This window comes from Ischnura elegans, chromosome 2 (assembly GCF_921293095.1).
Source record: "Ischnura elegans chromosome 2, ioIscEleg1.1, whole genome shotgun sequence".
NCBI lineage: Eukaryota > Metazoa > Arthropoda > Insecta > Odonata > Coenagrionidae > Ischnura > Ischnura elegans.
In genome coordinates this window covers 133364375-133388177 of record NC_060247.1, presented here as the reverse complement: position 1 = coordinate 133388177, position 23803 = coordinate 133364375, and the positions used below count along the sequence as shown (strand labels likewise).

General features: G+C 39.6%; 1 protein-coding gene across 1 annotated transcript; it reads right to left on the bottom strand.

Annotated features, from left to right (window-relative positions):
• Positions 1 to 1747: 1747 nt before the first annotated feature.
• LOC124154659 lies at positions 1748 to 23030 on the bottom strand. Its single transcript, XM_046528514.1, has 4 exons — positions 22863 to 23030; positions 7844 to 8079; positions 5874 to 6190; positions 1748 to 2937 (listed from the first exon to the last, which is right to left on the bottom strand). Exons 2-4 carry the CDS (start codon positions 8075 to 8077, stop codon positions 2823 to 2825), a joined length of 666 nt encoding a protein of 221 aa, XP_046384470.1. The 5' UTR covers positions 8078 to 8079; positions 22863 to 23030; the 3' UTR covers positions 1748 to 2822.
• Positions 23031 to 23803: the final 773 nt, after the last annotated feature.

Sequence of the window (23803 nt, the reverse complement as noted above, 5' to 3'; positions counted from 1 at the left end):
GGTGCATCAAGCACTGCGGCACTCCATGAGACACACCTACTTTTGTTTCTCAGTTACTAAAGGAACTATTGGGGGTGAACTCCTCTAATTGTAAGTCTGGAAATATGTACTTCATATCATGAGCACACCATGTAGCAAGCAGTTTGCAAGTGTTGGACATCATTGGCACCGTCCAGTGGGGTAGCTAGGAATTTCTTTCAGGAGGGATCCAAAACAAGGGGGAAAAATTTTTGAAAAATAGGATATAAGTTTGAAACTAACTTTAACCCTTTTTTGTGATCGAAAACACTTCATTTTTCAAAGAAATCTTTGGTAAATTCATGATTTTTCAATATTTTATTTTCTTTTTTGAAGTAAAGCCATTGTTTTTTTATATTTTGGGGAGGGGGGATGATCTGGACCCCCCCAGACCCTCTTCCTAGCTATGCCAATGGTTCCATCTGAACTGTATGTATTTCACACTTTTATATTTTTAAATGACAATAACTATTTTTTGCGATTAAATGAAAAGTGAACATTTTCAAGTGCACAAATGCAAGGGCTAAGTATGAATGCTGGGAAAAGCCCATGTGACATGATTCTAGTTTTGGCTGCCACCGTGTGAGGCCATCTTGGTGCAGAGCTATGAGCACCGCTACGATGCAGGCTGCTAGCAGATAGCAGAGTACCCTGCTAGCAGGTAGCGCTTGGCTTAAATAAGGATTATTAATACCCTATCAAACAAAGGAAACTATCCGACCATAGGCAATTTTAATAAGTGATTATTAAGAGATGTTTCCCTGCGCTCTGTGCCTCATGCATGCATTATACAGAATATGCAGAATACTTGTAGATAGATAAATAGATGCAGAATACTTGTATAAAGACATGTAATATTGCTGTATTTTGTTTAAATTTCTTTATATATGTACTGTCACTTTATTGACGGGGCCTATATATGTCACTACATATCAACGGGACCAATAAAATATTTATTTATTTATATTTATTTATTTATTAGTAATCTCAGGCAATCTAAAACTCCTATCTATTCGTATAGAAACTAGGTCCCTGTGACGTCATGTGGAGTGGCATTGCATGGGCACCAATCTGGCCTCTTTCAAATGTGGTTAAAATTGACCATTGTCATTTGTCTTAAATGGGAACTCTAAAACCAAATAATTTGTATATTATGAATACAATAATGGTGGGTAACGAATCGCAATCAATGCCTTTCGTTTTATTTGATGAAGGAAACTACTCTATTCTTTCACATAATTAAAATTGATCTGATAAAATTCACAGTAGCATTATGTAAACTACACTGAGTGCAGCACACTCCTACTCTGGTTAACTCAAAGAGAATGCCTACCATATCTCACTTCTCTTTTCATTAAAGCGCATACTGACAGTTGTAGGGGATGGAATTTGCCAAACCTTGAATACATATATCATCTCCAGTCATCACAATATTTTCATTTAACTCTTTTGCTGCTTTGAACATACCTGGTGCGTACGCACAGCAGGCTGCTGCGATTGTACCTTTCCTTCCTCCCCGCCATGAGCTATACGTGCTTTTGCTGCATTTGACGGGTAGGTTTCCCAAAGAATGAGCAGCAGCAAAAGGGTTTATCGATCACATGCTCAGTGGCAATGGAGGCAGAGCTGAGCTCCATCAATTTTTATGCTTTTATTCCTAACTTAATACCCCAGGTGAATATTTTGTATGCTTGTACTTAAATAGACAGCAAAACCCTCCACATTTTTATGCATCATTTTACTAAAATGTAAAAAAAGGCAATTGTACATGTTTGATTGACATGGAATTGAAAGCATTAGTCAGCCATCAATTACAAACATGAATAAGTCAATGAATTAATTGCTAATACACATAATCAACCCATATTAATTGGGACACACAATTAAATTTCCTGAAAAATTGGAGAGCATGAAATGATGACATTAGGTTAACACATTAAAATTATAATCTTTATACCTTTTAGAAACTATTGGCTTACCGAGGCTAATCAAATTACTCCAGACCAAAATTACTGAGTGCATGATGCTAAGAAAAAGGAACCCAAATACACTTTTATGAACAATATCTGACTACTCTTTGAGGTTTTAATATATTTAGGTCAAAATTCAAATGAAATGGACAAACTCTTCTGCAATTTTGCCCCTTGAATTGATTTTCAAATAATAGACATCTGAGGCCTCTAAATATTTTTAATTAATAACTATGATTAACCCTAAAAATTATGCTGATATTGTATTGCAGTAATACAATGCAATAACAATGTACATAATACAACAATGTTTTTTATGCATTTTTATAGGTCTGGTTATCTTTGTGTCTCAGGAGTTTGTGTAAAGATTGGCATGAGCCAAACTATTGGCCTACTCTTTCCTTATCAAATTAAAAATTAAATGTTTTCCATAGTTGTACGGAAGGGCCAAGAACAAATGTAATTTTTATCAGTGATGTCAGTATTATCAATGTAAATAAAAAAAATTATCATCGGCATTTTAGTGTTGAAATTTTTTTAATAATCGAAGTAAAATTGTACAAATTAGCCAAAAAAGCCCCAGCATTCTTCAAGTTTACCTGGTGATTGCAGCTGGCACTGAAACCATTAAAGGGCTGAGTATTTGACTTCATTAGCATCAAAATTATTGAGGAAATCATCACCATAACCAATGAGCTTGGTTTGGTTTTAGTGCCTTGGTGGGTTATTCTTTAAATATATATTTCCTGAGTTCAAATCAAATGCGTGAGCATTCCATTGATTTTTTTGTCACTGTCAAGTTGATCTCTCCTCGGTGCCTCAAAGAGTTGTGAGTCAATCTTTTGTGCATCGATATTTTGCAGCGCATTCTTGCCCCCTCTGCCCATGGTCAACAGCCTCTTGAAGACCATAGACTATGTGCTCATACTTGGGATTGTAAGGGATCAACCTGAAAAGAAACATTTTTCTGCATGTATTCCTCTTCCAAACCTCTCCATACATAGGCCTGCGTACACTTGGTGTAGGTAAAATCATGTAAATTTGATAATAAGAATGAGAGAGTCAATAAAATGATGCAAGTACTAGGATGGAGGTCAATAAGAAAGAGATGAAAAACAAATAGGCATAACGAAGTAAAATTTTAGGTTTTCCCACCGTATAGATTGATGAAAAATTTCTCAGGATTGCCACACCCTGTGGGAATCCTGAGAAATTTTTCATCAGACATTACGAACTTTTCCACACACTTGCAGGGGAAAAAGCATGGAGGGAATCGCAACATAAGATTGAAAACCCGTACTACTTATATAGGTAGGAATGATCACCAATGTAAGATGAAATGTCAGCCACGAAGTACCTATGTAAAAAAGTTTTCATGCTTTTAATAAGACGATTGATGATTGGAATAGACTCCCTGCAGAACTGTATCAGCCCTTTCATAGTTACTTCAAGAGTTTTAAGAATAGGTACAAAAAATATCATGGAAAACTAATTTCAATGTTGATTTTAAATTTTTGACTCGACTGATTTACTTTTATTTTGGTGATGTATATTTCCATTTGTTAACTGTCACCACCTGGCAAATAGCCAACTTATGATAATTTGTATTATAATAATAAAAACACTGGCACCAACAAACCACTGGTTAGTTTAGGGTTTTCTTGAGGGCATTCTAGAATTCCTTATGAGCACACACATTATGCCCCTCACATTAATTCTCAGGAAGCAGGTGCCTCACTGGATATCAAATGTAAATTTTTTAAAAATTTCCCCATTATTTTCCTGCAGCTCAATTTAGAAATCAAGGAAATGAATTTCAACGCAAATATTCTGGGTTCGCCTTCCTTATCCTAGGTATTTAGGATTATGATTATCTTCGGAAACTAGATTGTTTGGGTTTAAAAGGCTACTTCTGTGGACCTTGAATATGGTGTGTGTACGACACTCCAATCACAGTGCCCATTGTAGACCTACTCATGTAACTAATCCTTCAACTGCAGCATCTAGTATATCCAAAGGCTTCCCCAGGGAGTGGAATATAATCAAGGCAGTTTAGGTCCTCTGGGGGGCAGCGCAGATAGAAGACCTTAGTAATCCCCTCCCCACCCTTTTGTCTATGCCTATGGTGAATGACATAGCATTCTAAGCTCTAGATTAAGTCACTGTACTGCAGAGCTATACATGAACTTGCTGCCCGGTGGCATTTGTATATCCGCCAGCACGATCTGTTGTACCCTAATGCAAAAAAAACTCAGAAGGAGAAGATGATGCCCCTTTTGCTCAAGCGGTAAAACACACAGAATGAAAATTCATGAGACCTGATTTTGAATGCCAGACAAGGAAAATGATTTCACCTCTATGGAGCGTTCGTACGATAAGTGTGCTTTTTGTTGACTCAGTTAATGGGGGGTAATGGATAGTCAGCAGTTAACCCCTATGTTTATACCTATATTCCCAATAGGGTGGTTTCCTATTATATTTTTATTGCATAAATCGAAAGATTATTACTCCTGGAATACATATTTTACGCTTTTAGATTTTTAATGACGATATCTATTTTTCACGATTAATTGAAAAGTGAAACTTTTCAAGTGCGCGAAAACGCGACAGCGAAGTATGAATGCTGGGAAAACCCCATGTGATGTCGTTTTGGTTCCCGTTGCCACAAGTGAGGTGACCTTTGGGCGAGGCTTTCAGCGCTGATACGACGCAGGATGCTAGCAGGTAGCAGAGTACCCTGCTAGCTGGTAGCGCTTGGCTTAAATAAGGATTATTATTACCTTATCAAACGAAGGAAACTTTCCGACTTTAGCCACTTTTAATAGGTGATTATTAAGACATGTTTCTCTGAGCTCTGTGCCTCACGCATGCATTGGTAATCTCAGACGATGTAAAACTCCTATCTACTCGTATAGAATATAGGTCCCTGTGACGTCACGTGGATTGGCATGGCATGGGCGCCAATCTGGCCTTTTTCAAATGAGGTTAAAATTGACCCTTGCCATTCGTCTAAACCGGTATTTCTAAAACCAAATAATTTGTATATTATGAATACACTAATGGTGGGTAACAAATCACAATCAATGCCTTTTGTTTTCTTTGATGAAGGAACTACCCTATTGGGACAGAATAAGTGACAGAATATTGAAAAATGTTTAATAGTATAGGAAATATTTCACCTTGAGATCCAAAATGCCCTGAATTTAGCATTTCAATGATATAAAAGCTCTTCCAAAAATTGATGAATGCAAAAAATAACAATTTTGCAGCTGTGTCACAATGTGACCCACCCATTCATACTTGGATTAGCCATGCATCCAGAGCAGGATAGGATGGCTGCTTTACTTTGTAGATTTCAAATCGTTTGTATAAGAGGTATCAGATTTTTATTTTGTTTGTGAATTTTTGGATTCAGTAATATTGGAATTGGAGTAATATTGGAATCAGCTAACATTTTTATATTCGTAAAAAAATTATTGTATCCATTATCATATGATTCAATGAATTAATGATTTGTCTTACTTCCTTGCTTCACCCCAAAAATGTGAATGTGTGAAATAATTAATGGAATGAGAGCATAAATATTTTCATGCTTTCAATTCTTATACTAGCAATTAAATGTGTTAATTTTATTCCAAAAAATGCAAAGCAAGGAAAATATTTTTAAAGCTTACATATCTGAGAACCAAATATAACAACCCACCCATAAGACCATAATATATGATATAGGTACATTCAATATTTCATGTAGGTACTGCATTCAATATTTCATGCATTTAGATAACTGGGTGTGCTTAATGTGAGAAAATACTGGGGTATGCACAAGAGGATAACTTTCTTAAATAATTATACCTGATGACTTTTCATTTAGGGGTAATGTCTTACCTGGTGAATAGCTTGGCTCCCTTCAGGAGCATCCTTGATGCCGAGAGGTATTCTTTCGCTTGGTCCGGCTCCTCGCACGCCACGCGGTACATGCAATCGAATCCCTCCCCACTCCCCCCTGTGTCGCCCATCAGGTAAGTGAGGATCAGCAGGATCTCGCCCTCGCTTATGCCTCGTCCCACGTGCACACCAAACGACTTCACAAAGTCCTCGTCCGCGCTGCGCCTCCACGCACCATAGGAGAACAATGCAGCCCCAAGCAGTAATGCCTTCAACACCAGCAGAATGACGAGATTCGTCACGCTGAGGCTCAGAACCTAAGTAAAAATCAAAATTATTTTTTCAACACATTAAAATGCACTCAAGTAAGGAAGCAATTGATCAGGTCTTACATTTGGAGTACATATGCTCCTTTATGATAGGGATACATGGACGGTGAAAGAACAGAGGAATTGAGGCTCTTAAAATGTGGGGTTACAGAAGGATGATGAGGATCAAAAGATGGATCATGTGGGTGATGTATAGAACTTTTAAGAAGAGAGGAAGGGAAGAGAAGCCTTTTAAAAATCTTCGACAGAAGATCGGGATGACTAAATTGGCCACATCAGGAGACGGGATGGTCTGATAAAAATAATCGTTGAAGGACAGATAAGGTGGAAAGGAGGAACAGCAGACGAAGGCTTTGGATAATATATGTGGAACAGGTAGTGAGGGATGTAAAACAGGAAGCAGGTGTGAGAAGACTAACTGAAAGAAGAATTATTCAAATAGCTTCAGCACACCAATCTTTGGATTGCTCAGTGATGATGACGATATTTTCATCATTGATGCTAAATTTTAATATCAGAAACATTATTTGCTCTGACCTTGTCTTGTATTCATCAGTAATAATTAAAAATGGGTGTTGATCTATAAATAGAGATTGATTTTTTTGCCCTAGTTTAGATATAAATACATACAAGTTCAGAGAGAATTTGGGATAAATAGATGATGTTTCTTAGACTGGACTATTATACTATAGAAGTACATATACGTCATGGATGCCGGTAGAAAAACTGTCAGGTGGTTGAATTCACTGCCTCCCCTTGGGGATCGTGCTGCCAGATGTGGCCATGCAGCTTCTTTAAAAAGAGAATGATCACAGGCTTTCCCAGCATATAGAATTGTGGAAGGTTAGACAGGAATTCCACCGGGTCAGGTTCTCCAACTTCATATCGGCCGACGTTTAGATGTGGTAGTTGACCATAATGCCCTGATAACAATGGACGATTCTTGCATCAAAATGTCGGCCGAGGTGGAGTTGGAGAACCTGACCAGGTGGAATTCCCGAGTAACCTTCCAGGAGTAAAAAGAGAAACTTGTTTATAAAGGACTTCTTATTCCTATTCTTTTTATTAATTGATGGTTTCATTTTCTAAATACACTGTTCCTATTCATATGACAAAAGTAGTTGGTACCATCATTTTCCAAAATTTCTCATGAGCCAAGGGGTTGCAAGTGCACAGGGGTGCCGACTTACAAAAAATATTGGGGGGATCTTGCAGTGAGAAATTTTATAAGTAATGAGTTTTAAGTTTTTAAGCATTTTAGAAGAGTCATATTATCAACATTAGAACCCTGATAACTCGAATCTCGATATCTGGACACTCCGAGGAAAATTGACAAGCCTGGCACATTTTTTCATCACACCCATAACAAAATTTTTGAGGGGGCTCGGGCCCCCTCCGGCCCCATGGAATCGGTGCCACTGCAAGTGCACCCCCTTGCACCTCCCTCCCAAATCCCATAATTATATGCATTGCCTGTGGGGCAGAGAGCCTAGCTTCAGAGCAAATGGTCCTGGGTTCACGATGTGGATTACATTGGGGATTATATGGGTCTTCTATCTTCCCTACCCATCAGAGTGTCTTGCTCCATAGCCAAACGGTGGACCACTTTTAGTAGATGTCGCTGTTGAAGGGATGACTGACCTGTGAGTTCCCCGTGGTGCGTGCGATCAGCTCCCTAGCGATGTCAATCATCACCGATCTGTGGGTGGCCCTGGGCAGCTTCTCCCTTTCGTCCGGCACTTCCGCTATAGCGTTTGTCTCCATCGTGTCCTCCTCTGCCTCTGCTGCAGGTGTTGGATTGGCTCCCACGGCTCCGAGGGCCAGCGCAGCACAGATTAACACTCCGAGGGTCCACAGGGCTCTCTTGCACGCCATTGCTACTTGGAAGGGGAAAGATTTTCAGGTCGATTAATACACTCACGCAGTACTCCGTAAGCCGTCTCAATAGGGGTGCCGAAGGGGTCTTAGGACACCAGCTGTTTTCAAAAAACTTTGCGTTCTTACTGATTGTGAGTTATACTTAGCATAAATGAAAATCCTTTATCGTTCTGGATTTAAAAAAAACTAATTTCTACTCCTTCAGCAAACATATATTGCTGCTAATTCTGGTGCAGAGGTCATTCATGCATATAATGAATGAAAGGTGGCCACTTACGCTCTCCTGTGGGATTACAGATGTCACTTCAATTACATAAGAGCTAATTTCGTCAAGAAAATAGTTTTTAACAGTTAAATACCACAGCAGAGTACAGAGAGAAGGCAAATTGGATGGAAAATAGGGTGAAAGGGGTAGAAAAATCCTTGCTGCTGAATAAGGATATGAGGAAAATATACAACTCCATGAGAGCAGACGAACAAAATTTCTTGACTTCAAGCATTTTTTCTTTCCATATTAAGAGAAATTAATTATCAACTGCTTCACATGAATTCCGTGCATATATTTCACACTGAATATGACAGTTAAAATATTTTTCCTACTGAATAATGTTTTCTGAGGAGCTACATTAGATTCCATATATTTATTTCTAACTAGTAGGCCAGCCGGCGTTGCTGGGGAAGGATAGTTAACAAAGAAGTGGGAAATTTAGAACTTGGAATTCATGGTCGCATAGCAGGATTTTTATATTTTCTCTTTGATCGTGTAAAGAGGTATGCCTACGCGGTAGGATGTAAAAGCGCAGAAGTTGTATGACGTGACGTAACATACGGTAAAGAGAAAACGACGCAAAGGACGCGTTGGACGCAACCAGAAGTAGCACTATAGGGCTTGAGAGCATGAGATGCATCTGCGTACTACCTTTGGTCGTAATTCTTGTTACCGTATAGGAACGAATAGCGGAGAGACTCAAAGAGAGCCTCTTTTATATGTATAGATAGATGTATGTTTTAAGCAATATTCTATATTATATCTGCTGTAAAGATACCTTTTTCTCAACTTATACGCAACCAAACTCTACAAAAGAGGTACCTAAATACACAGAATTTATCAGAGAACATACGACGGCATATCTTACTTCCTAAATATTGCTATTGTTTCCTAAAATTGGTTTTTAAATAATTTAAAAAAAACAAAAAAAACGGTAAATATTCCTGACGTTCACGGCGCACAAACTGATACATTTGTTCATTTGCAACAATATCTCGCATTCTTTAAATAACTTTTATCAAAACGCGGCTGATTCCACATTCAAGTCTCCTGTTGATACGTAAGTATGAGTCATCATGTGCGTTTAACAGAGGATAATGTAATTACTTCCAATGTTGTGTTTAAAGAGGTCCTCTGACCTCAATTTGTACATGAACATTCCAATTAAATTTGTACATAAGACCCTGCCTGTTTTTCTACATTTTAAAATTAGAAACGCGCCTATCCCTCTGTGGACCTGCATTGAAAAGAGCGGGGAAAGCCCGCTGGGAGCGGGCGCATCACGCTCGTAATCACTTAATATAAAAAATAAAAATTTATTGACATCATGATAGAGAATTATTTTCACGATAGAATTTAAGTCACTCGGAAAAAATGGAAACTATTGAAAAAAAAACCTCTCTTCGTTGTTCTTGCCATCATGAACTTAAAAAAATAGCTTAATGAATATACCAAATTCTTCTTATGGAAAGGGTGGCATTCATGCTATACCATGCGGGTGCATACATACATAGATTATAAACACAGCGTTTAAATAATTCCCGATCTATTAATACGTCTGCCCCTTGAAAAGCATTATATTATTGTGGTTTCATACGACTTATCCTAGATGACGCTGATCCTAATATCACTAACTACATAACTTTCGACTTTATGTTGGAAGCGCTCTTTTCCATCACCTCGCTAAGGAAGGCCACTTTGAGTGCCGAAATACGTATTTCGACCTGTTCCTCCCCCTCTTCTGACCATCCACTGCGCACTTCATTATACATAAAATTTCTCATGGCGTGTTGAACCCATCTGTGTATGAATGAATCTCTGTGTGACTGTTTTCCGAGTGCTTGTGCGCAGTAAAGGGGAGAGGGACAAAGTCTAGATATAGGGGGGGAGGGGCTATAGTCCTCCCCCCCAATTGGGTCGAAACATACACTAGATAAAACTCAAAATTTTTGGAGGTTACCACTTAGCACAAAAATATTTTGCTATACATTCCAGTAAATTTACCTACAATTACTAATTGAATGAGAAATTAGTTGTATATACTTAGGGAATATGCATTTTTGTATTTTTTTATCTAAGAATTAGTCTAAAACAGCTGTTTCTGAGACTCGAAAATCCCAAATTAAAAAAATTCACGAACCCTTCTTCGACTGGGAGAAATTCCCCAGGCTCCCCCTCCCCCCTTATTAAGGTCCAAACCTAGTTCCACCACTGCTTCTGTGTGCGCATCTACCAACAACTACGCATCTTTTATTAAGTTACTTTGTTAACTTATAATTTTATTTGTTGATTGAAAATGGAACTTATATTTCTTTCTATGTAACTTTTCTGCATGTAATTTCATGAGCAACTTGACAATGTATTTAACTGCATATATTTCATGTTTGACGAGGGGTTAGATGGAAGATGGGACTTTCTAGTCCCAATCTCGCCCAATAAAGACGTTTATTATTATATTTATTATCCTTGGTAGGGTCTCTCCACCCCTGCGAGGAATCCCGGGTTGTCAGCCAGGAAGCCTTAGTTTGGGTCCCTTCAGCCCCCACAACGGATCTTGCTTTGGTTGTATGTATGCGAAATTTTTGTGTGTTATGTGTGTGCGTATGTAAGTGAGTTTGGATATTCGAACTGAGAGGTTTGGTGAAACTCACCCCTTCCCGCACGCCAACAAAGAGATTCATTGTTGCGAGGTGGACGAGCGAGGGGAGGAATTAAGGCATGGCCATTTGAGTTTTTCATTCCATATTGCACTAACTCACGCATAGGCGGATAAAGGGGAGGGACACGGGGGCACATGGCCCCCCCCACGCTTAAGAAATAGACAAGATTTTTAATGTGGTTATCATTACAATCGTTTCGTTTTGTGCATCAAGGAGCCTCAATAATTTAATTCCATATTCGTAACTTTCATATTAAAATAAAGAGTATTTCGTACCGCACTTGTAGTTTGTTGTTATTTATCTCAAATATGAGACGACCGTTTGCCTGTCCGACCCTTGTGCCCCCTCCCCCAGAAAAAAAATCTTGATCCGCCCTTGAACCCACATGTAAATATGAAAAGACACCTCCATTACCCATCATTGAAAACTGTTCTCGGAGGTCATCGGGACTTAAGAGCGCTGCAGTCGCCTCTTTTCAAATGGAAAAATACGCCAGGCAAACAAAAGGACGGCTGCTGTACTCTGAAAAACAGTTTCTCACGCCAATAACGCGCTCCTTTCCGCCCTTAAAGTCCCTAAACGGTGTCACGTTTTTTCACGGTGCATTCACGGAACGAAACGAGCTCACCATAAATCACTGGTTGAGCGGTTCCCGTGCATACGTCCACCCTCTATCCTATTTTCCATTTCGACATTCCTTCTCACGGCGCGGCACCCCTGACAAACGCCTTCCCTGGGAGTAATTATGCTCTCAGCCGCGCAACGAGGACATTGATGGCTCTTCACGCCATTGTATGGTTGTACTCAATGCGCTTGTTCACCAAATATTTTATGATCGACTGAGATATATACATGCATAGTTAAATCTGAGGTTTCCACGGCGTTTCTCCTCATTAGTAACGCCAGCAGGTTGGCTGGAGAAACTGTAGTCACCTTCAGAAAACAATATGCGGAGGAACGCCCAAAAGCGTTACTAATACCAACATAGTATTGCAATCTTAAAATCCTGCAGCCCTCCGTTTCTCCGTATCCATCCCATGCCAGCTCATTTACTTCCCTGATACTTTTCTTCTCCATATTCCTCTCGACCTGTCCTGGTTAATTGCTCCTTGGTCTTCCTCTAGGGACTTTTCCGTCAATTTTTTCCTCCGATTATGTTTCCCACGTAATGTCTCGTTACGTGGCTAATCTACAGTGTTCTTCTTTGGCGTACACTGATCCATTGTGTCATTTCTTCCCCTATTCTTCTCCATACTTCCTCATTTCTCGACCGATCCGTCCATTTAATCTTCGGCATCAGCTCTCGAAGGACTCATGATTCTTTTCTCATCACTTTTTTCAATGGTCCAAACTTCTGAACCATAGAATGTCATCGATTGCGATAGAGTAAAAAAAAACTCACTCAGTGATTTAACACAAATGTTGGTTTGGATAGGTAAGGGTACAGTACACCACAGACTTAGCGAGAGGCATGTGAAATTGCACACATTCAGGAAAGAGGGGCCAGTTCCTTTCCTTGAGCCACCTAGCAATGCAAGAATTTCATTGGAGGTGTCCGAAAGCTACTACCGGGATTTGAACCTCAGAGCGATGGACCTGCAGCCAAGGACTCTTCCCACTTCGTTACCCCAAAACAATAGTACATGAACCCCTATTTTCCATTACCTCGATCCTTTGCCTACCTTCGATCTATTCACGGCGGATAATCGGCGGCTTAACCCTTTCGCAGATAAGTTGATGACGTCATTTACGACTTCCGACTGGCGCGCAGTGGTTCCTAGACCCTCTTTTCATGGACAAAAGTGGAATTTTTCGTTTATAAATTAAACCAGTGACCCTAATACCAATGCGTAGCCAATATATCAAAGTACTATTAACTGATGTGCTTATTTTTAAATATCTGTTTATAACAATGCTCTGACAGCTGAAAGTGCGGAAAATAAAAATGGACGAAATTTTACATTTTGTGAGACTCATAACAGGATGATTTTTTTATGACTAAACATAGACAGTCGTCTAATAAATGGGTGTCTTTGTGCCAATAGAAGTCTAATCCGTTTCTAGGAGTTGTTTTGGTAATTATTTCGTAACAATTGTTACCCTAGATACGTCATTTTAAGACACTGTCATTTACAATGAGGAAAATTATTTTAAGTAGAGCCAGAAAAAATCCTGTGCAGAACATGTTGCTCGGATCAAATGGAAAATGCTAGTCATTACTTCCTTTTGCAAATGGTAAAAAGTTTAGCTGCGCCTACCTGCGCCCCTAAGTGTTCAGTGATAAAATAAAATGGCTGCTCTTCAAACTGGGCTAAATAGCAAACTCTCATTTCAACTACCATTCGATTTTACTTGGAGGAATGAGATAGTAGACTTATTAAATTGTACCAAGAAGCTAAAAAATATAACAAAGAAGTTAATGAGACTTATAAGTTACCACCATTGTTGTTTAAAACTGTTTATTAGCGACCAGACTATTAATGACAACGTCCACCGACCAATTTCATCTGATTCAGGTGCATTGTAGGGGAAGTTTGTTATAATGAAAACAAAAATCGCTCTATTCACAAGTTTGAACTACAATACGACGTGTTTAAACAAGAGAATCATTATTCGGTACCATACTTTGAAAAAAGAGACATCACATTTCGCTAACACCAGTGTGCCGCGCGCATCCGTTTGTGTTTAGTCTTTCATTATTAGTGCTTGGAAAACTGAAAGCACACTGCTTGACGCCACAGAGTAATATCTCTTACTCTAAGATATCGTCGACAAGCTGCTCTTCTTAAGGCCTTTGTAAGTCCTTGTCGTTTTGTGATAAGTATGAGCTTGAAACGCAGGGAGCTATCTGAAGTTGTACTAGATCTGGTCAAGCTGTGATGAAAAGAAAAAAACCAACTTTTTGATTATCTAATGTGTTTGCTAGTGAACCAACTAAGACAAGGCAGTGGTACGTCTAATGATAGGAACTGTGCCCGTCATATTTTTTGAAAATCCATAACATCCAGCATACCTGAAAACGATGCGGATCTGATTTTTCGTCTCCCCGCTTTTTTGAGGGCTCTCTCTTGTCCCTATGAAATAAACGTAAAATCGCTCAGAAAGTATACTTTGGCAGTGCCCGATAGTTTTTGCTCCCCATATATTTGGTATAAAAACCTGCGACCATTAAAAAATGCTCATTCACGGATCGCGCATTATCAAAGTTTAAATGAACCCCTCCCGATCGGACAATTTTCTGAAGAACTACTTGAGGCTCGACACAAAGACTGTAGACGATATAGAGAATGGAACACACGAAAAATATTCGGAAAAGAATGCAATGACTTATTGCATATGCTTCCTTTATCATCCGATCCGTTAGTATCCAGCTGACATGAAACGCCTAGAAGAAAAACTGGGAGCATACCTAAGGAGGTGGTTATGATACTACAGCCCCCTGAAGATGATTCGGAGGTGTTTGAAATACAAAATAAAATAAATAATAAGATTATGACAAAGAAATAATTAAGGTTAACCTAATAATAAAAATATTAATAACATTAATTTGTACTCATTAATTACTTATTTGTAAATTTATACTTTTATTAATTACCTAAAGATTTTAATGATTTCAAAATGAAAATGTTTGCCCTGTATAAACTGTTAAATCAATTTATGATGATGATATAAAGTGAGCTAAAGTATTTATTATCTTTGATTAAAATTGAGCATTTCAAATATAAAAATCATGAAATCCAATGGAACTCTTTTATAAAATATTAATGCCACAAACCCCGTTTCACAAATTTACCTCCAAGTAGATATTGCAGACAGGCGAGCAAATGATCTGGGCTACGAAGGATGCTTTCCCATGTGTAACACTTTTCCATAATTTATTCTGAATTAAAACATGCATAATTTTAAAAATATGCTTAAAATCAACTGGTGTAGGATTCGAAACTGATAAACTTGAATTTCTTACAATAATAAACCCTCTATAAACAATCAAACATGTAATTTCAATCATTTCTAGACTTTTGTCCAACAATGCATGGTCTGGGAACCACTGTGTGGCGGGTCACCGCTTATCCCATATCCTTGGTGCCTCGCATTGACCTCATTCTATCCGTTGATTTTTTAATAGGATCAAATTAAAAGTAATTATTGTAATCATAGTTGTCATCCTATTGATTACTTTTAATAGAGTAATTTATATTTGCAATAATTACATATTTTGATAGGAAATTGTAATTGAGTCCGATTACATTATTTCAATACTTTTGCCATTAATTGTAGTATTTCCATTTCCCCTGGCCACCTCTTTCTTTCAAGGATTTGTGCTCGGAGGTGTCTATGAACTTCATTCGGGATTTGTAGACTCCTTAGTCAAAAGGTAAGGCTACCCCCCCTACGCTATCTTACTTTGTCCCTCAAAGCGTAATTTAAACCTATCCATTGCATAACTATGGACTTCATTTAGGAGGACTCGAGGATTGAAGTGTCTCGATTCCAGAAAAATTGTGACGGCGCGCCGTCGGCGCCGCGGCGTTACTTTAAGCTTTTATAACTACATTTATCGCTCATAATCTTCAGCGAAGTCTTTAGGAAACCCCAAATATAATCGTTGAAGTCCGAGTAGGCCCAGGGTAAGTAACTGACCAACTACCCTGAAAGCGAGAAATTCATTCGCATATGACTTAACCTCGGGTGAGCTCTACCTTCAGCAATCCATATCAACCTTCGGGTTTATTCACAGAGTGAGTGATCATTTCACGAAAAAATGAAGTTACTAATCTAATGAACTCCATCAACGCAATAAACGGCGGTGAAAAATCAAAAATATGCTATCCAGTGTGCAAGATACATACTCGAAAGACCGAATATAAAACTTTAAATACCTGTTTTTCCTTTGTAATAAATTTCGCTGTGCCACAACATTTTCGTGTCTTCACCGACACGAAAGAATCCGCGAATGTAAAGTCTGTGATGAATCGAATGCGGAAAAATGTAATGAAAACTTATTCGTAAATTTTCAGTTTTAAAATAAAAATTGAAGTTTTTCTGTCGATGAAGATGAATTAATATTTTTTATAACGCATTATCCTTCACAGAAGTTGTCGATTTTCTCGGATCTGATATCCTCTGCAGGTTCCGTCACGTCAAATTCCTTTGTTTTTCGTGTATAACTGCATTATCTTGAATATAAATTTGTTTATTGTTTCACAGCAAGTGAAAACATTAATGTGGTCAACGGACAACTGCGGAGCAAACAATGGCAGACAAACCACATGGACCAAACGGGATTAGATGATCAGACAATAATTGAATCCTACGAGAAAAATTGCTGGCGGAAAAGATCAAATGGATGGATTTGATGAGAAAAGGAGAAGTGTATCGAAGAATATGGGAATAAAGAGAACTGTGGAGCATCAATACGGCAGAAAAGGACCCTAAGGTGGATAGGCCAGGTCATTATTCGTAGAAATTACGTGAGGAATATGATGAAGGGAAAAATTCAAGGGAGAGTCCCCTCAGGAAGACCTCGACGACGACGGAGCACCACAAAGAAAGACACAGGGAAGGAGAATTGAAGGATTAGCTGGGGATAGTGAGAAATGGAAGACTGTCGTATACCAATCTTAGGATTTTAGTAATAATAGACTCGAATAGGCGATTAATTTGCTTTAGCTTTAATATACGTGAGGTACGCATGCAAAATTCATACAATATTGATTAAATATTTAGCGTCGGAAATTTTCTGCTGCATAGCAAGGAATTTCGGCTATTAAATCGTCAAAAAACGAGTAATTTACGATGTTTAGACTAGGCTGGATGGGGGGGCGGGGGTTTGGGGGATAAATCCCCCCTCCAGAGCTCAGAGAAATTTTTAAGTTTAATCCATTTTACTTAATTGGATTGATAATACCAATAAATAGTTTAAGGATTAATAAAATATCCCTCATAAAGCCGTAAAACTCACCATTTCGAAGCATTTATCTTAAAATTCCGCAATTTATTCATCTCTCACCTACCGCTTATCCTGGTGGGTATAGCATACCCCCACACACCCCGGTACTAGTTGCACCTAAACCCCCCCCCAGCCTTTTTTCTAATGCTGCGCCCCTAGGTGAGAGTCCCACGACGAAGCGCTGAGCAAGGCATATGTGATGCGATGTCGGCAACCCTTCCTTGTCGATCAAACTTAACGGTAGACGTAGTTATCCATGGAGCATTTTGCCGATCACCCCGACCCGTTTCATCTACGTCTACATACTACCCCGACTCAATTGGCGCGTGGCGGGGGATGTTAAGGCACCATTCGATAACTAGCTCAAGGGAAATACTATATAACTAAGTTCCGCTTAGCATTTATTTAAGTCTTTTATTTTCCGAGGACAACGGATTCCCACACCTATCTGTTCGGCAAAATATCTCCTTCGATCAAAATATCCCCTTATCGTATCTGTCGGACCTGGACATGTAGTGCTCAATTTCTCAGGCAATCTAAGCCTAGCGCGCAGTCTCCGAGTCTCCAGCGGCTCCCAGTCTAATTCGTTTAACATTAGTACAGCGCTTTCTGTACGCTAGTAACAATTTTTGATGAATCGCTCAGCCTACATTTGCATTTTATTAACTTCACGGATTAAGACTTACTGTGCCGGATCCCACATGCGCGCTGATTATTCCAGATATGTCCGGGCGAATGCTAAATACTATTTCTTTTTTCCAACTTGGAGTTCCCTCTTAAATTCAAAAGGCCCATCCCTCCTTTCATTCTATCCGTAAATTCTACGCTCCTCCTTCCCTCCCAATCTTATCCAACATTCTACTCTCTAAAACGGATATAAACATCCCGTAAGAACTAAGCACTCGCTCCATCCAAAACTCCCCTCTCCTCCGTAGCTCATCTTGAAGATGCCTCTCCAAAAACTCCACGGAAATGATTGAATTCGTTTTGGATTCGTTCAATGAATTTCACACTACTTCCAAGTGGATCTAGAGAAAAGTCTCTGAATCATCCTTCTCATAGCATGACAATTTCAATGACGGCGCGATATTCTAAGAATTACCCGCTCAAGCCCTAAGACGTGATGGTGGATTTCTTAAAGACGGTTCTAATTCCACCAATGAAAAAGAAGAGATCTGTAGAATTCGGAGATTAGAGGACTATTAGCCTAATACCACACGCGGTGAAAGTGGTACTGAGAATAATAAATGGGCGGATCGAAACGAGGGCTAACAAGTATTTGGGCGAAGATCAGTTTCGGTTCAGAAAAGTAAAGTCGACTCGAAATGCAATAGCGGTGATGAGGTCCCAAGCGGAGGGAAACCTAGAATATAACCATGATGAGTTTGCTTGCTTCGTGGATTTTAAGAGGGCATTATATAGAGTTAACTGGATAATGTTAATGCATATTATCAAGAAAATAGGTTTAAATTGGAGGGATAGGCGACTGATTGGTAATCTGTATATGGCCCAGACTGCGCAAGTGAGGATAGCGGACGGAGAATCTGAATGGGCAAGCACGGGCCGAGGAGTGAGGTAAGGCTGTCCTCTTTCGCCGCTACTCTTGAACGTGTACGCTGAAGAGATGGTAAGAGAAGCGTGCGATGTGTTAGAAGCTGGAGTAAAAGTGGGAGGAGTGATGTTCAAATCAGTGAGATTTGCGGATGATCAGGCGTTGATTAGCCAGTCAGCGAGGGGGCTTCAGGCTCTAGTGGATGCGTTACAAGAGCGTTGCGAGGAATATGGGATGAGGATTAATCACAAGAAGACCAAGGTTATGTGATTTTGCGAAGTAATACACGCAAGTAATGTTTGACTCTATATAAAAGTAGCGGGGCGAAAACTTAAGCAGGTAGAGCAAATGAACTATTTGGGAAGCACATTAGAGGGAAACGGATACAGTAACAAGGACATGAGGGAGAGAATTACATTAGATAAGGAAATTTTCATGAACAGGAAGGAGCTCGTGAGGGGATCATTACGTAACAGTTTAAAGAAAATGTCAGTGAAGAGTTTGATCTGGAGATTAGCTCCCTACGGTGCGGAAACGTGGGCACTTAGGAAGGAGGAAGAGAGAAGACTGGACGCTTTCGAGGTGTGGGTGTGGAGAAAAATAGAGAAGACGAAATTTACGGAGAGGAGGAGGAACGCCGAAGTGCTGGAGATGGTGGGTGAGGAGAGAAGCAGCTTCCAGCTTGCTTTAAAACGAATTTTTTGCTCCTGATGATTGATTAGATCACCGGGATATCAAATGAACTCTTTAATGCCGCGTGATGAACCCAATATTTCTTGTCTAAGCGTTTCGTGAACCAATGCTGATCATTTGTTCATGGAAAACGGTTGGAAATAATTGGGCATTGAAATAATATGACGAAATTAACAAAAAGACGGAATAACCTAATCGGCCATATCTTGAGGCATAATGGTGCGATGACGACAATCGTCGATAGAAATTTGGAAGGCAAGACGAGAAAAGGGACACCTCGATGAAAATACATGGAACAGGCAAAGAATGATGTGAAAAAGAGGAAATATTAAGGTGTGACAAGATCAATTGATAAGATAATGGGGTGGGGAGCTGCGTCAAACCAATCTTGGGATTTTAAAATAAATACTTGCAACTTTCCACGATTATAAAATTTATTACGACCTACGTCTTAATGTTACTACACCATCTTCAAGGTCATTACCTTGAAGATAATTCTTCGAATTTTAATCTTGGAATTGTTGATCCGTGATGAAGAGAATGAGCTCAATACATTTCAAAATACAACGAAAATAAATGGGGTTATCGTCACTTTAAACTAATTAAAATGAGGTATAGGACACTTTGTAGAATATTAAGCCGACGTGTGACAATAGGGTAGTTTCCTCAATCAAAGAAAATGAAAGACATTGATTGTGATTCGTTACCCACCATTAGTGTATTCATAATATACAAATTATATGGTTTTAGAATTCCCAATTTAGACGAATGGCAATGGTCAATTTTAACTGCATTTGAAAAAGGCCAGATTGGCGCCCATGCGATGCCACTCCACGTGACGTCACAGGGACCTAGTTTCTATACGAGTACATAGGAGTTTTACATCGTCTGAGATTACCAATGCATGCATGAGGCACAGAGCTCAGGGAAACATGCCTTAATAATCACACATTAAATATCCCCAAGTTCGGAAAGTTTCCTTCGTTCGATAAGGTATAAATAATCCTTATTTAAGCCAAGTGCTATCAGCTAGCAGGGTACTCGGCTACCAGCTAGCATCCTGCGTTGTATCAGCGCTCAAAACCTCGCCCCAAGGTCACCTCACTTGCGGCAGCGGGAACCAGAACGACGTCACACGGAGTTTTCCCAGCGTTCATACTTATCCGTCGCGTTTTCACGCGCTTGAAAATTTTCACTTTTCATTTAATCGCGAAAAATAGATATCGTCATTTAAAAATCTAAAAGCGTGAAATACGTACTCCAGCAGTAATAACCTTTCGATTTAGGCAATTAAAAAAGTAATAGGAAACCACCATATTAGTGGATAGGAAACTGGGGTGGAGAGCTGCTTCAAACCAATCTTGAGTATGTTGACCAGTGATGACTATGTGGTGCTCAATATATTTCAAAATATGACCAATTTATGTTGCGTTATTCTTTATAAGACACTGTATAGAATATTACCTTACACGGTATGTTGTCCCATTATTACTACCGCGTAGTTCAATTTCTGAGCATATGCATGTATGGGAATACTATTTCGCGTGGATTTCATGAACGCTTTTAACTTTCTCCCCCATGCGTTTAGTCTCTTTCGTGAACGAGGGGCGCGAGGTAGCCTAGTGGGTAGAGCGCTTGGCTGCCGATCGAGGAGTTCCACGTTCGAATCTCGGGTGAAACCTCTGAACACCCCCAAAACAAAATCCTCCAAGTCCAAGGTGGTCCAGGAAAATTAACTGTTCCCCCGCTACTCTAAAATTATGAAAAATAACACCTCTGTGGCTTAGTTCGGGGTGAACTCCATCCTCACCTATCCAAACCAACCCTCGGGTTGAATCATTAAGTGACTGAGTGACGAATTATTAAGAATCTATGAGGAATGATTATGAATTTCGTGAAGAATATGCTTCATAGAAAGAAAATAAAATGGAAATTTCCTCGCCAATTAAAAAAAATTAAGGACTCACCGCAAGAAATCAAGGAAATTTACTGTCTTGCGTTGCGAAGAATGAAGTTAGCATAACTACGTTAAAGAAAAGCGTACTTTGACTTATAAGCTATGGCATATTCTTTGTTTTTGGCCACACCAGTTAGTCAATTAGTTAGTTAATCTAAGAGGTGGTAACCCCAGCACTGGTCCTTACCACAGGGGTGCCTATATTCCACCTTGTGAAAACTAAGCTGTTAAAATTGCATGTACCATAATGTGGAATAAAATATATTATTATATTATATGCTATGAATTATTTGTGTTGTCAAGACTACTTTTATGCCAATTGGAGAACGATCGCGGTTTCTATGTTAGCACCCTATATTTTTTAATCGAAAGAAAGAAACAAAGGAAGAAAGGCGATGGGCTCAATAAAAAGGATAACCAAGCGAGTAATTTAGAAGTCCTCGAAGGAGTAGGAGAGAAGTGGAGCCTTATGAAAATTTATATGAGAACTCGGAACAACTTAATCGGCTATATCGTGAGACATGATGTCCTAGGAATAGATAGTAAAGACGATCGTTGAGGTAAATGTAAGACGGGATTTGACTTACTTGTATTGAGAGCGGATCTCTATAGCCTTCCTCTCTGGTGGTTCCAAGTCGACTGTGACCCTAGAGCAGTGCGCGAAGAAACGGAAGTAGAGCCGCCGGCGCCACACCCACGAATTCCAGGGCCGAGGGAACACACTTTGTGAATTTCGTACCCTTTTAAAAAAAGAAGACCGTCCACCCAAAGAACAAGGTATGCGCCACTACCTGCCGACTACTTTCTGCACGAACACGTGAAATGAATCTTCCTCCTCTTACCCTCGAAAAAGGTGTGGAGGAGGGGTGCGGAGGGCTTTCCGAAAGATGTTCCCTTTTTACCCTCTCCGAGGTGTTTCCCCTGATCTTACCGGCAGATAAGGCCCTTTTTTCCTTTTTTTTATAAGGTCGCTTTTTTAAAAGTGCATTGCTTTTCGAGTGTTTACGATGGTATGATGTCTTTCACTAATACCTGCGCTTCTTCCTCCTTCATAACCTGCGTCTTACGAACAGTAAGAGAGAAGTGGAGCCGCATGATAACCTTATGAGGAAAAAGTCGGAATTACTAAATCGGTCATGTCTAGAGGTATGATGGACTGATGAAGACTATCGTCGAAGGACAAGTGGATAGCAAGAACGGGAAAGGAAGAACTCGGATAAAATATATTGGAGACTTAAAGAAGGATGTGAAAAAGATGAAATGCATGGGTGTGAAAGGAATAACTATTAGAATAACAGAGCGGATAGCTGGGTCAAAACTTACTTAGGGTTGACCATTGGTGACCATGGTCCTCTATATTTGTATGAAATTTTTTTTCCTCACTTCACTGACATACATAATGTACGAAAAATAATATTCTGAGGCATTCCAAGTGTCATACTAAAGAAAACTAAGAAAATCAAATGATTTGACAATGTGAGCGATTAGGAAGTCCTAAGAATTGCAGGAGAGAAGAAAGAAAAAAATGTCGGAAAAGTCCGCCTTACGGAAAATTCAATAATAAAGCAAAAGAACCGAATCTTGAGACATGATGACCTGATGAAGAGTATCACAATGACGGAAAAAGGAAGACCTCATTTAAAATGTGTGGTGCAGGTAATGAAGGAATTGAAACAGAAGAAATACTAAGGTGCACACTAACCTAATCCTCCTTGATGTTATTTTCCTTTCCCAGTGGAATTCCTTCCTGCGACACGGCGGTGCTCTTGTGAATGTGACTCCTTTTCTTCGGAGACGGCCTCCTATATAGGCGGTGTCATCGCCGGCGACAGCTCACAGTTGTATGACGGAGTCCCGCTCCCTGGCCACGAACAACGAACGCCGCAAAGCCGAGTTCTCGAGCGCAATTTTCCACGCCGAGCAACATTTCCACGATGCTCATCTGAATGAAGACGGAAATGCGTCGCCAATCCACAACAGAAAGAAAGACCTTTACCTTATCTTGTCACTTTCACCCGTTTGTCAAATTAGACCGCTCACATCCAGGGTTCGTGAATGATAGAATTATGCCGTTGGTTTACACGCATAGTTCCGGACCACGTGCTTTTATGCCTCCGCGAACACGGTGCGAAACTAGGTGGACGAGGGAGTTCACGGGGGTAGACACTGCGATTGGCGTTGCTGGTTGGCTCGAGAAATAAGCTACCTGACTCTAGTAAGGCCTCAGTTGGAATATGCTGCTTGCGTGTGGGACCCTTACGAGGTAGGACTAATAGCTGAAATCAATCGAGTACAGCGTATGGCGGCCAGATTTGTGATGAGTTGTTACGACAAAAAGTGCAGAGTTTCCAGTATGTTACACGAGTTAGGATGGGAATCTTTACAGGAGCGTAGATCGAAGTATAGGCTTTACTTACTTAGGAAATTCGAAGAAGATATTTTCTCAGACGACGTGAATCATATCCTTCGTTTACCATTGTACTATAGTAGACGTGATCATGAGAATAAAATAAATAAAATAAAGAAATAGACTGCAAAACAGAGAGATTAAAATGTCATTCTTCCCTCGTACTATTAAGGATAGCAACGTTGTCTCAATTGATAGGATTAATGGCGTCGCTCGCTAGGATCACTCATTGCATG